General features: G+C 48.8%; 6 protein-coding genes across 6 annotated transcripts; 2 read left to right on the top strand and 4 right to left on the bottom strand.

The window, feature by feature from the left end:
• Positions 1–43: 43 nt before the first annotated feature.
• BO87DRAFT_307515 (acyl-CoA dehydrogenase family protein) lies at positions 44–1,465 on the top strand (the record flags this gene model as incomplete). Its single annotated transcript, XM_025619395.1, has 2 exons — positions 44–371; positions 447–1,465. The coding sequence occupies 2 exons, from the start codon at positions 44–46 to the stop codon at positions 1,463–1,465; spliced, it is 1,347 nt and encodes a 448-aa protein (XP_025480169.1).
• A 51-nt stretch (positions 1,466–1,516) lies between these two features.
• Positions 1,517–3,064, bottom strand: BO87DRAFT_435099 (uncharacterized protein; the record flags this gene model as incomplete). The annotated part of the gene is made up of 3 exons (XM_025627741.1): positions 1,517–2,516; positions 2,589–2,822; positions 2,889–3,064. 3 exons carry the CDS (start codon positions 3,062–3,064, stop codon positions 1,517–1,519), a joined length of 1,410 nt encoding a protein of 469 aa, XP_025480170.1.
• Positions 3,065–3,538: 474 nt separating this feature from the next.
• On the bottom strand, positions 3,539–4,978 carry BO87DRAFT_406309 (uncharacterized protein; the record flags this gene model as incomplete). Its single annotated transcript, XM_025625990.1, has 3 exons — positions 3,539–3,784; positions 3,862–4,717; positions 4,788–4,978. 3 exons carry the CDS (start codon positions 4,976–4,978, stop codon positions 3,584–3,586), a joined length of 1,248 nt encoding a protein of 415 aa, XP_025480171.1. The 3' UTR covers positions 3,539–3,583.
• Positions 4,979–5,314: 336 nt separating this feature from the next.
• BO87DRAFT_425380 (uncharacterized protein) lies at positions 5,315–8,631 on the bottom strand (the record flags this gene model as incomplete). Its single annotated transcript, XM_025627295.1, has 5 exons — positions 5,315–5,335; positions 5,410–6,065; positions 7,408–8,209; positions 8,281–8,532; positions 8,596–8,631. 5 exons carry the CDS (start codon positions 8,629–8,631, stop codon positions 5,315–5,317), a joined length of 1,767 nt encoding a protein of 588 aa, XP_025480172.1.
• Positions 8,632–9,736: 1,105 nt separating this feature from the next.
• BO87DRAFT_333406 (Hsp40 co-chaperone Jid1) lies at positions 9,737–10,924 on the bottom strand. The gene has a single exon (XM_025620413.1). It carries the CDS (start codon positions 10,831–10,833, stop codon positions 9,907–9,909), a length of 927 nt encoding a protein of 308 aa, XP_025480173.1. The 5' UTR covers positions 10,834–10,924; the 3' UTR covers positions 9,737–9,906.
• A 100-nt stretch (positions 10,925–11,024) lies between these two features.
• BO87DRAFT_40094 (putative FHA domain protein SNIP1) lies at positions 11,025–12,264 on the top strand. The gene has a single exon (XM_025625563.1). The coding sequence runs from the start codon at positions 11,082–11,084 to the stop codon at positions 12,081–12,083; it is 1,002 nt and encodes a 333-aa protein (XP_025480174.1). The 5' UTR covers positions 11,025–11,081; the 3' UTR covers positions 12,084–12,264.
• Positions 12,265–12,984: the final 720 nt, after the last annotated feature.

A 12,984-nucleotide genomic window follows, 5' to 3' on the forward strand; every position in this document is an offset into this window, starting at 1 on the left:
ACTCATTTTCAATGCGAGAATCTATCCATACACACAATTAACCATGTCCCGTATATACCAACTAAGTCGCGCCCTTCAACACAGCCGAATTGGCGCTCTCCGGCCGGGCTCCTCCCTACTACCCGCCCGGCCCTCCCGCCGCTGCGGCTTCAGCACCAGCGCCGCACGCCCATTAATGGAACTAACAGGCTTCACCGAAGAGCAACTAACAGTGCGCGACGCCGTATCCGCCATCTGCTCCAAATTCCCCAACACATACTGGCAAGAATGCGACCAGAACGAGCGCGACCCAAAAGAGTTCCACGCCGCCCTAGCCCGAGACGGATGGTTAGGGATCGCGCTGCCTGAGGAACTAGGAGGCGCAGGTCTAGGTAGGCCAATCCCCCCTCCCCCCAACATTTGCCACTCTTCACAGCACAGTGTTGTATAACTAACATCACAATCAGGAATCTCCGAAGCAACAATGATGATGCAAACCATCACGCAATCCGGCGCCGGCATGGCCGGCGCACAAGCCATCCACGCCAACGTATACGCAACACAACCACTCGCCCGGTTCGGCACGCGCGAGCAACTAGAAGAAACCATCCCCAAGATCATCGACGGCACATGGCGCACATGCTTCGGCGTCACGGAGCCCAACACGGGCCTCGAAACGCTCAAGCTGAAGACCCTAGCCACCAAGAAGTCCTCCGAGGATGGTAGTAGCATCTACTCCGTCTCAGGGCAAAAGATCTGGATTACCTGCGCACAAGTGGCCAGTAAAATGATCCTGTTAGCGCGCACGACCCCGCTGGAAGAAGTAACCAAGTCCACGCAGGGTCTATCGATGTTCTGCATCGACCTTGACCGCACAAAGTCCGGACTGGATATGCGCAAGATCAAGAAGATGGGCGGACGGGCTGTCGATGCTAACGAGGTGTTCTTTGATGGGTACGAAGTACCCGCGAACACGCTCATCGGGCAGGAAAACGATGGATTCCGGATTATTCTGCATGGGATGAACGCGGAGCGGTGTTTGCTTGCTGGTGAGGCATTGGGGTTGGGGTATGCGGCGCTGGAGCGAGCAGCGGATTATGCGAAGGAGAGGGTGGTGTTTGGACGGCCGATTGGGCAGAATCAGGGCATTGCGCATCCGTTGGCGGATGCGTATATGAGGTTGGAGGCGGCCAAGTTGGCGACGTATCATGCTGCGAGGCTGTATGATGCGTCGAAGAAGGATGAGACGATTCCGTTGCATTCGGTGGGAGTGGCGTGTAATAGTGCGAAGTATTTGGCTGCTGAGGCGGCGTTCACGGCGTGTGAGAGGGCGGTGCTGAGCCATGGGGGTATGGGGTATGCGATGGAGTATGATGTGGAGAGGTATTTGAGGGAGTGTTTGGTGCCCAGGATTGCGCCGGTGAGTAGGGAGATGATTTTGAATTATGTTAGTGAGAAGGTGTTGCAGCTGCCGAGGAGTTACTAGGGTGGGAGGTTAGGTTCTCGGATATCAGGAAAATATATCTTGAATCCCATGCTAGCGTCTTACATCCACAAACTTCATGACTTTATTCCCCGTACCGCTCTTCTCGAACCCACCTATATCTTCAACAAAGGTCAATTTAAACAAATGCCGATTATCCGGTAAAACAAAGAAGAACGTCTCCACTTCATAGACAAACTGCTCAAGAGAGATCATATCGTTACTCGTACTCGCCGCAGCACGAAGCATCCTAATCTCCATTGTTGTCTGTGGCGAAGAACCAAGCGTCCCTACAATAATCTGCCACTGCAGAATCCCAAATGCCCCCTTCTGCATGAACATCTCAATATTCGTAAACTCAAAATACTCACCATACCACTTAAAGCTAAACCGACGGTCACGACCCCGTAGTCGGAGCACGCGGAAGTATTCCAGCTCAGATTCCGGGACAATTGACCTTGCAATATTCGGCACTGGATGGATGGATCCAATATCCCCGGTGATATAGCGCACCAGCGGGTTCCGTCGACGCTGCAACGACGTTTGCACAATAACACCCTCTTCACCCTCCAGAAGGGGCTTCAAGTCAGAGGAGGGCGTATCACCTTCCATGACGGAACGAGGGAAAATCTCAATCAGGATGCTGCGGGTATCGAACACAAAATCCATAGACCCATCATATTGACATGATGATGCTTCCCCAGTACTAGTAAGACCTGGATTATGGATCGCGTATGGCCCGGCCTCTGCGCTTCCCAGGATGGAGTATATCTTTACTGCCGGACCCAATGTGGCATGAATATATCTTTTCTGACTGTCGGTAAGTGGCTCGGATGTGTAGATCACTTTTGTTAACTTAATCCCATTTCGCTTGTCTGCTGAGAGAGTCGAGATATGATGAATGACTTGAATGACTTGGCTGCTATCTCCAGTCAACACATTGACGTTGTATCGCGCCAGTGCGCGCACGACTTCGCTGGGTTTCATCAGGTTGCCCGCGCTCAATATGGTTCCTCCTGCGTTTTCTAGGATCTCGGTTAGGAGGTCGAGTGATCTGCGCATGATTTGTAAAAGTCAATTTTGGCTATGCCATTGAATTGTCTTCGAACCTGGAAAAGTAACCAACCTATACAAATACCCCGAGGTATGCGTCGTCAGAATCCAATCATGCGACTCGACAACTCCACACGTGCGCAGAAACTCGCCAAACGCTGCGCGATGCTGACGATTTTCTTTCACATCTGTGAAGAACATCAACAGCATGTCTCCGGAACCGCCGCCGGTGACACTGACGTAGGAGCTACGCCGGTATTCATTTTCGGGGTTCGTGTCCTTGGTTAATCGCTCGATAACTTTGTAACTGGTAGGAAGGTCATGAGTATATTACTCAATCGGAGGAGAGGTTTTAACAGATGGTAAGACTTACAGGTCTTTCTTGGTAGTCAGGGGCCATGATTCAAGGGTGCTACTAGTAGTAGATTGTGCCTGCACAATAGCCTGGATTTCCTCAGGCCCGGGTGGGTATAATATATTAGGGTTGTAGAGCGGATGGATTTTCGCAACTGCGAGAACTTCATCCAGAGAAAATGGTTTGGTACTCATGAGGAGGAAATGAAATATTCACAAAGGAAGTTCGTAATGCTAACGAATGAAGGAAAGGTGGTTTGTTATACCCTCACGTTGCAGCCACCCATGGGTATAGACGAACGCCGTTCAGAGCCCCATGCTACTTAATACGTGGTCTGCTAATCGCGTTAAGTCATGTTTTGCTTTTTCGAGATGAAATGCTCTGCTGGGAATCGAATGAATACTCGAAAACCGAAATGTGCTAACCGTGGCGTTCCATATCGAGTAATTTGCGTAATTATGCTCATTTTCCTCCGAAACTACAATTGTAATAATGAGAGAGGCACTTCCCTGGACGTGCTGCATCTGCTGCAAGTGAGTAGTACGTAAGATCGGGTTTACGAGATCCAGGTAGGGGGTTGCGTTATGTTGCAACATGGGAATTCGTATCCTCTGCATTTGAATTGGTTACTACTAAAGCATTATGAACTGAACTGCTTACTATAGGTACCCCGTATAACCTCATTTTCTCAATAAGCAAGCAGTCTGAATCCCTCACTCCCTCGACCCCAGTTCAAAAGTAAACTGCTTCGACGCAGGTGATACCCTCCAGCGTGCAAAGAGCTGCGCATTCTCCACCAGAATGCGCCGCAGCATCTTTCTCCTCTCTTCTACACCAGGCCAAACGCCCCGCCATTCGCGTACATACGGTTCCATGATCTCCGAGGCTTCTCTGACCCACCCCCCTGCCCTCTCCTGTCAATCAATCCCTCCTGCACCATCCGCCTTCCCAGCTCGCCCAAGAATCGCTCCCTCTCCTGCCTATCTTTCACCGTAGCATGCATGACCGCTAGTAGTATATGCGACCGGATTGACAAGTCCAACTCATCGATATCAATTCCTTGGAGCCCTAATCCAAGTGTTTCCTCCACTGCAACAGCGGCTAGAAACTCTACCTCCTCCTCACTCCCAACCTCACCCTCCCACCCCCTCCACCACGCCTGCACTCCAATTCCTCCATCCGGCCACCCACACCATATCACCTGCTCCGACTGGCTATTTCCATCGGGACCCCCTCCCCCCGATATTTGTGCAAGATACTCTTTCTCCAGCCCATGTATATCATACATTCCCTGCGCGACCAATATCCCAAACCTGTCGGGTCCCTCCATTTGCCGGGGGGTTATCTCAGCCACGCGAGATGGTGGTGAAGTATCAGGAGTAAAATAGTCAAGCCAGAAGCGCGCATGTGATTCCGAATAGGATGGTGCGCTGGGGTAGGCCGTGTGCCGGCGTGTCATAGTTGCCTCCAGCGTGCTGAGGGCCAATGAAGTAAGAGTGGCAAACGGTAGAAAGGGCTGCCTACGGTGTGTGCACGCGACAGTGTAGGCCCAGCGAGGGAGTTGCAAAATGGGTATAGATGATGCCGGACTTTGACGCGGCTGACATAGTGGGGAGGAAGAGTCGGGAAGGTCCTGGAGGTCGGGCAGGCGGTAGAAGCGCGCTGTGGTGCGCTGGGTGATGAATGGGGTAGAGTAGTAGGAGCGCCATGCAGAGGAGTGCAGGAGGGCATGGTGGGCTGTGTAGAAAGCAGAGAAATTAGAGAAGGAGGGGAAGCCTTCTTCCAGTTGGGAGGAATAGCGGTAGATCGCTGCTGCTAGCTGTGCGAGGTAGAATATATCCAGGGAACTATTATATACAAGTTATCATGGATCCAGTGCTCTGGAGGGATTGCCGTAGTATGAAATAGATTACTTACCGATTGTAGCGTAAATCACCCTCACCAAAGGACAAGCCATGCGAGTGTAGCTTCTCCACAACATCGAACACCCCATTCCCGGTCCACAGTCCCTCGTGCAGATAGATGAATGCGATCCGCAAGACATCCTCATGACAGGTCACTGGCACGATGCCGCCTTCAACATTGGCCAGAAACTCTTCAGCGCTCATTGTAACGATTATGGCCCGTGCGTCAATAAAAAATTGGATGGTAAAAGGGGAAGAGAATATGGAAGTTCAGATCCGTCCCGCAGCCTTCCAAGATACGTTTGGAGTTTGGACCTCTTTCCCACTCAGGAAAAAGCTAATTTCCTTTCAAGGGCCTACCGACGTAATCCAAGCAGAATATACGATCTACATCTTCGTCACCAAGCCTTGTCCATAACTAAAAACTGCTCAACTGCTACAGGTATATGCTACTGAACTATGCTGCTATCATTTAATGAGGTAGGAAAAGGTCTCGCATCCCAACGAACCCTCCGCAAATGACGCTCCGGATCTCTGACATTACTCCGAGCATGAAGCCACCTATGATTATCCGTCAAGATTACAGACCCCCTGGGCAAACAATCCGACGTAAGTTGCAGCGTCTCTGCCTGTACCTTCTGTCCCAGCAAGCAATTCTTCAACTCCTGCAAAGCCAGCGCCGCCTCCGCAGTCAACGGGGTGACGATATCTTCGCGAAAACGAACCATACTAGGCAGCCCCTCAGCATCCGTAGCCATCAAACCGCCCACAACATGGCGTTTTGTATCACATTTCACAAACTCGGGTGGGACAGTAATACGATACTCGGGCCGGAGCAGGGCAGTGCAAGTTGACGTGGACAGCAGGGAACTCAGTCTGCCGACATTCATTACGGAGAGAGTACCACCTCCACATCGATCTTCCCGTAGGACCTGCAAGGCAAAGTACCGGGGTGGGGCTTCTTCATAGCTACAGTCAGTGTGCCAAGGGAACTCCTCCATTGTCTCGGATCGGGCCTGATGAGAAGGGGTTTGGAATGTCGTGCTGTTGGGTCGAATGTCCCAGAACCAGCCGCGGGTTGCACTGTGGGTTATAGGCAGTCCGTGGCCATGGTGTTTGTGGAGACCAATCATGAGCTGTTGGAGATAGTGGCTGGAATCATCCCCAAATTGCAGACTGACCTTGAGGATGCCGGTTTGCCGGAGGGTGTTCGATACATCTGTGATGTGGCTGGGATGACTTGCATGACGGAGATCGTTGGCTACCAGATGTGGCACAGTGCGTGATATCTCTGATTTTTATCGGGTGTGTCAGAAGGCCCTCCCCCTATCGTCGCTTGAACGTCAACTTACTAGCTGTATAGCCCAATGATTTATAAATAAACAGCTAGTATATTAGAACAGAAGTATTAGAATAAAAATATAAAACTAGTAATTTAAAAGAAAATCCTTATTTTATTTATTATATTTAATAATATAGAGAAAGTCTATATCTATAAATTTTATATAAAGAATTCCAAGACTGCTAAATATATAAGTTATAAGATCTTAATAAAGATATATAGAATATAATAACTAATTATTCAGGATACTATAAAAATATATTATTAAGTATAATAAGTTTCTTATATTATATTATTCTCTTCTAGTTTAATCAGTTCTCTATTTTAATTTAAATATTTTTATTAAAATACAGTAATAATACAAGATAAAATTACTCTTATATTTTCTTTCTAGTAATATTAATTATATTAATTAGATTTTAATTCTTTATAATTTTATTAATATTGTCAAGGCTACAGCGTGCATCTAGTATTCTGATATATAAATTATAAATGGGCTTGGTGCTCCTTATTGCTTGCTGCATTTTCGGAGAGATTGGGCTCAGCCTCAGACTCAATATACGACTTGACAGAGAGGTTCCTTAGAAACGAAAACAGACAATAAAGGGAAAAGGCAAGCAGGAGAAGGCTTCAGACTGTTCTGATGTGCAGAATGTCTCCGTACGTTGTCGCACCGAGCAAGAAACGCAGCTTGCTAATCTAAGTTATCTGATCAGTTAAGGCGAGAGACAAGAGCTACATGGGCTACATATAGAAGCCCCCATAAAAGACAATGCGAAATGAGGCAAAGAAAGGCTCAGCTGGAACTAAGCACCAGTTCGTATGTCTCCACATCCTGTCCTACTCTCGGTGCAAGCCTCCGGATACTCGTATGTTGTACTTGCTCTGCTGCATCTACGATTGGAAACTTACATCCAGTGGGATGCTTCTTGAGACCAAGACAATGTGGATTATGTCATTCATGTAATTCAGCAAATCCTTAACCTTTCAGTTGTTGAAAGCTGATGTCCAGATTTTCTACATCCCAGACCTAAAGCTTCTTGCCTATACCTAAATAGGACATTTGGCTTCGTGTCTGGATCACCGATCCTATTTATCACCCATTAAATGTACAAACCATGCAAGAACACATACCACCTAAGAGACTTCCTGTTTTATACAGGCAAAAAACATCTCTATTAACTAAGAGATTAGTCACTGTTAATGACGGAGCACGTCCACGCTCCTCCATGGCTGATAGCACAGATCTTTTGCGGACTACACCTCCACACTCCAACACCAAGAAACTCACCCTGGATCGAATGGTACGTCCCAACAAGGGGATATCGAGCCATTTCGCCCGTCGCTTCTAATACCACATCGTACCGAACTTGATTCACTCTGCGCTGGACAATGCACGTTCCAGGTCCCAGCATAGAGGAGCGCAAGTCCTCTAATCTTGACGCCCATTCCGCAGCGTCAAGGTCTTCGCCAAATACAATCCCTTCTCCTTTTCCACTTCGGACTGGCTTCAGGATATACCCATTCTTCAGCCCCGGATTCCTCTTGCAGTACTCAATGAAGCGTTCGAGCTCCAATGAGCCAGGAAGTAGCGTATCAGCAATGCCTTTGTTGAGAGTCTTGGCCTGTGCGGGTGTAATGGTGTTTCTTTCTACCAGTGAGTCGAGTTCCTGCCTGACGATTCCCAGCATCCGCTTGTCATGCACCAGCAGAATCGTGCGCATGTCATTGAAGCATCTGAGGCTGATTTGACGGAGCATCTCCGGACTCAGAGCGCGCAGTTCTCGCTGGTGCAGCTCAAGACCGACTTGATGGATCTCTTCCAGGGCCTCTCCGTTGTGATAGATCAGTGACAAAAAGCGCTCAGTTTCTTGAGATTCGGATTCCCTAACCACGCAGCAGAGTCTGTAACTATCCTTGTCTTCTGGGTCTGACACAAGCCTGAGATCAGTTGGCAGGACGAAGCGAGGGTTGATTTCAAAGCGTGTCCTGAGCAAATCCACAACCATGTGGATGTCAATCCCATGTTCATCACCTTTGAGAAGATGCAATGGCAGGTTGGGATCGAACAAACTCAGAATACCGCCAAGCATCTACTCAGGTTGTATTGTTAACTACTTCATGGTACCGCTCAATGACCAGTATCATGAAAAACACAACTTACCTTTGCGGGCTCCGTCGCACTGACCAAGCCATTACTTCCATCAGCAATACCCTGCTCCTTCAAAGCCTGTTGCCCGCAAGCTGCATACATCAATCCATTGAAAGAAAATCGAGCATTAATTTCACTGATTCGAAAGTTTTCTACAGAACCAGGTGCCCCTTCGCTGTCTTCTTCAACCAGGAAATCCGGTCTCCATGAGCCGCGGCACTTTCGGTACGGAGGTATCTTGCTTGGAACTTGACTATCAATCCACTAAGATATGTATCATTTAGTAATGTGGGTTCTTTCAAAGCACTATATGGGGGCATAGCATACACGAAGAAGGTCCTCCTCCACAGGATCCAGCGGCATACGTTCAGGAAATCTAGACACCGAATCCGTCCACCACCTCTCAACAATATCGGTTAAAGTAGAGACTTAAGCATTGTTAAGCTCTTTCCATTGGCGCTGGTGCTCTGAGGAGACAAGAATAGGCCGAGGAATGAAGGCTGATCTTGAGCTGTTGTTCCATGATTTATCAGTGGAGAATTGCAACAGGCTCTCCTGGATCGCCTCATCGTCTAGGTCGTATGCCGCATTTCGAGAGTCGAGGGAACTAATAGGCTCGTATCCTCCTCCACTGAGGGGGATATGGACTTGTTGAAGGCGTGCTGGGGCTGGCGGCTACATTGTGCTCGGATATAGGTAAATGTATATTCAGAGGTCAAAGTGGACAATTACTTCTTTTTCAGTGAGATGAGGTTTATTATTCAATAGTAGTAGAAATCCTTGTATTGCCTCAGCTACTAATACCCTATGAACGTGCATGTAATAGAATCATATCGATTACCAGGATATGCCTGCAGCTGAAGGGCTCTCCTATCCCTTCCACACCGCGCTCCACCAGTTGGGCAGCACAAACGAGAAATCCATCAATCTCAGCCGATCGTAGTCAGAGTCTCTTACTTCTAGCTACTACACTAATTCTTGCAGCTACAGCGGAATCTCGAGGTTCATGACGCAGGCAAATTCCCCACTACCAGGCTCATACCATTAGTACCTAGCCAAAGAAAGTAAAGTGGTAATTATCGAGAGTAAGAAGCTCAGAGATTCATGGTACAGCTAGTCATGATACAATTCCATTATCCCCCGTATACTAGTTATGTGCCGGGATCAGGGCTGCATCACAGTAGCACAGAATACGGGGCAGCAATGATTGCTATTAGCTGAATATGAACATTACTGTATGTATCTGGGTGATAGACTAAGAATTACGTATTCGAAACTTTCTATTAATATGTACTCCGGGAGAATTATTGTGTATACGTCTTTGACTATGCCATGGTTGTGATTTCGACGGCTTAAAGGTTATGAGCTATCATTTCCGGACAGACACGCCGAGCTACGATTTGAGTCAAGCACAGCGGGCGGCCAGCAGGCATGTCGGATCAGGAATATGGAACTGTGTATGTTGTTTGCATTGTTAATTCTACAGTCGGCTAACATATAATTTCTCACTGGGTAAGATACTGCCATGCATGCATGTTCCAGGGCATAAATTCAGAAGTGGAAACTCCAGGCCTCCATTAAACTGAAGTAATTAGCATATTTACAACGCCCGCGAACTAGCTACGCATGCAATCTATGTCAACTGCTAGTTTCCGCCTGGACTGAATCTTGTAAGACTCTACCGTCCTGTCTCTCCGATCCAACAACCTCCGCAGGTGAGTCGTCGGAGCTTTTTTGAGAATGTAACACTTGCTTATAGACCGGCTGTTCTTCCTCCTTCAAACCACACCCGGACGGGTCTCTTCGGATGAGGAAGTGTTGGACCCTTGCATCTACCGACTGCATCTGATGCTGAGTGTTCTCCCTGCGCCCTTTCAAAAGGCGGGATGACTCTTGGTTCAGCTCCCAAAGCCGGTCTTCGTAACCGCTGCTGAGCTTGCTAATCCAAGATGCCTGGAGCGCTCCGCCCATTAATGTCAGAAGTATAACGAATGTTGCAAAGGTCCGATGGTCCACCAGAGTCTGCTGTTTTCCCTGGTGACGATTATTCCACCTTTCCCAGTCTTCCCAGGTCGCGTTCGCGTATATTGGACCGTAGTTACTGGAGCCCGTTCTAGCCCAGGATGGGATCGGCGTTTCATACGGATGGAGGTTCCACCCCGCGCCACTGAAATCGTAGGCTGCCCGTCTACTCGGATCAGACAGAATTTCATGCGCAGCCACTAGGATGTGGTAGCGCTGGAGTCTCACTTCGGGTGTGAGGTCTCTGCATAGTGGATGTCCGCTACATGGGCGATCCGGATGGTAAATTTTGACCATTTCATAATAGCGGGTCTTGGAATAGGGTGCGGTCCGATCTTGTTTAAATAGCTCATAGGGGGTGAAAGTGGGAGAAGACGGCCATGAGAGATCCGTGTCTGGGTTGTGAGAAGCGGTGGCATAGCGCCTAGTGGAATAGCGAGACTGTGAGGGGAAAGCGCGAGACCGAGGTGGCGAGGACAGGCATGGGTGGTTCAGTAACTGCAGTCCACCACCACAGCAAAGGATGTTGGGTTTCTTGAGCATGGCCGCATGGTTTCACATGGAGAGATATGTAAGACCTCTCCGGAATGTTTTAGACCGATGGCAAAGTAGAAAGCACCGGGGCTTGAACGGGATTGTCTGGTTGTCGATACAAATAATCCCGCTAATTCCGAAGTTCGGATCTCCACATGAGGTCATCACGTGCGGGTCTCCGAAGCTCCAAAGCTTCCCGCATGAAAACTACCTCCATCCCCGTCGTCGACGCTGTATATAATTCCGCTGTATAGAAAATGCCTGATTCACGCGACGATCACGGCCGGAGACGGCATCGATCCCCCTCCGGCTCACCAGCTCCTGACCGCGATCGACGACAGCGACGCCGTGACGACCGTGGTAGCGATTCGGGACATCGCGAATCTCATCGAAGCTCCCGGAGAGACAGCTCGCGACGGAGGTCATCCCGCAGCCCGGCCGACCGACGAAGCCACAGAAGAGATTATGATCGTCACCGCAGTGAGCGCAGGGATAAGGAGGATGTCTCAGACGATGACCGGAGAAGACGCCGACATGCTTCCGACCGAGAATCTTCATACCGTCGTCACCGTGACCGAGATTCTTACGACAGAAAGGAGAAGTCTTCTCGCAGACGACGTGACTACTCGCGATCCCGCTCGCCCACAAGACGCTCGCCAGACTCGGACTCGCGCGCGCCAGTACGATCAAAAGCGCCCCTGCCTCCGCAGCAGGATGCATATACCTCGTCTGAAGTAGTTCGGACTGGAGAGTCGGAAGGCCCTCCTCCCGAGAAGGAAAAACCCAATTTCGGTCAAACTGGGCGATTGGCTGCAGAGAGCAAGACTGTGAATGTCAATGGTAACTCTGTCGTTCTCAAGTATCACGAGCCCCCGGAAGCGCGCAAACCCCCAGCAAAGGAACCGTGGCGACTTTACGTGTTCAAAGGGCAAGACCTCCTTGAAATGGTGGAATTGGGCATACGCAGTTGTTGGTTGATTGGGAAAGAACAATTGGTAGTGGATTTCCCTCTAGAGCATCCGAGTTGCTCTAAACAGCATGCCGCGCTGCAGTTTCGCTTTGTCGAAAAGCGGAATGAATTCGGAGATCGGATTGGACGTGTCAAGCCTTATCTGATCGATTTGGAAAGCGCCAATGGTACTACAGTGAACGGAGACGCGATTCCCGCTGGCCGGTACGTGGAACTGCGGGACAAGGATGTGGTCAAGTTTGGCCTTAGTACCCGGGAATACGTCCTCATGCTACCTCCGCCTGAATAGGCATGATACTCGATAGACATTATTCCGTATTGGTCTCTTAATGCAATGGGTGCCTTGGAGAATCATCAAATCTTCAACATTGGCTTCGAGACCCGTGTCCGGAAACATAACTCGTGGGTATACATCCCGTTCGGTCACTTCGTTTGGCGTGCTTGTTAAAGCCCCTGGCAGTTCGTGCCACCCAATTCCAGTCTTTCTGAGTCATATGATGAAGTTCCAAGCTGTTCGTGAAAGCAGGCTTTTTCATCTAATTGATTGGTTCCTATGGAGTCGCTTGAGGTGTCATCATCATCCAATGCATTCGCTCCATCCACCAACTTAAAGCCCTTCTTATGTCCAGCTGAACGATGGCGCAACGTCTGTTAATTGGGAAGCAAGCCAGCTGCTACGGAAATGACAAATATACCCCCGGCGCGCTTGTTCGTCAAATGCTCGCATTGCCATAGGCCCAAATCAATGCTTGTGGAACGATGCCTTTCAGTCTGGAACTTTCCTGTGTGGATATTTATTGAGATACCATCGAATAACCTTGGGGAAAGGACATGCTCAGGAGTCAGGGAGATATAGACAGCGAAGTCAAACAGAGAGAATATTTGGAGAATTTGCAAATGCCTCATGACAAGCAAGGATATTCCGCACTTACTAGGATTTACTGGCTAGTTTTAGTTATAAGTGGTCATACTAGGCATGATCTTAGTTATTGGTATCCATTGAGTAAGTTATGAATAGTCACGTACTACTAGTAAGTATCAGTATTAGTTGTAGTAGAGATTGAGACCACTCGCCAATGGAGTACAAGTGGTAATGACCAGTTTATATAACCAGCGTGATACTGTTTTTCATCTATGATCCAACTTGTATACTACTATGTGACGTCCGCTATTAACAAGGACTTCTCATT

The sequence above is a fragment of the Aspergillus neoniger genome (genome assembly GCF_003184625.1).
Source record: "Aspergillus neoniger CBS 115656 unplaced genomic scaffold BO87scaffold_14, whole genome shotgun sequence".
NCBI lineage: Eukaryota > Fungi > Ascomycota > Eurotiomycetes > Eurotiales > Aspergillaceae > Aspergillus > Aspergillus neoniger.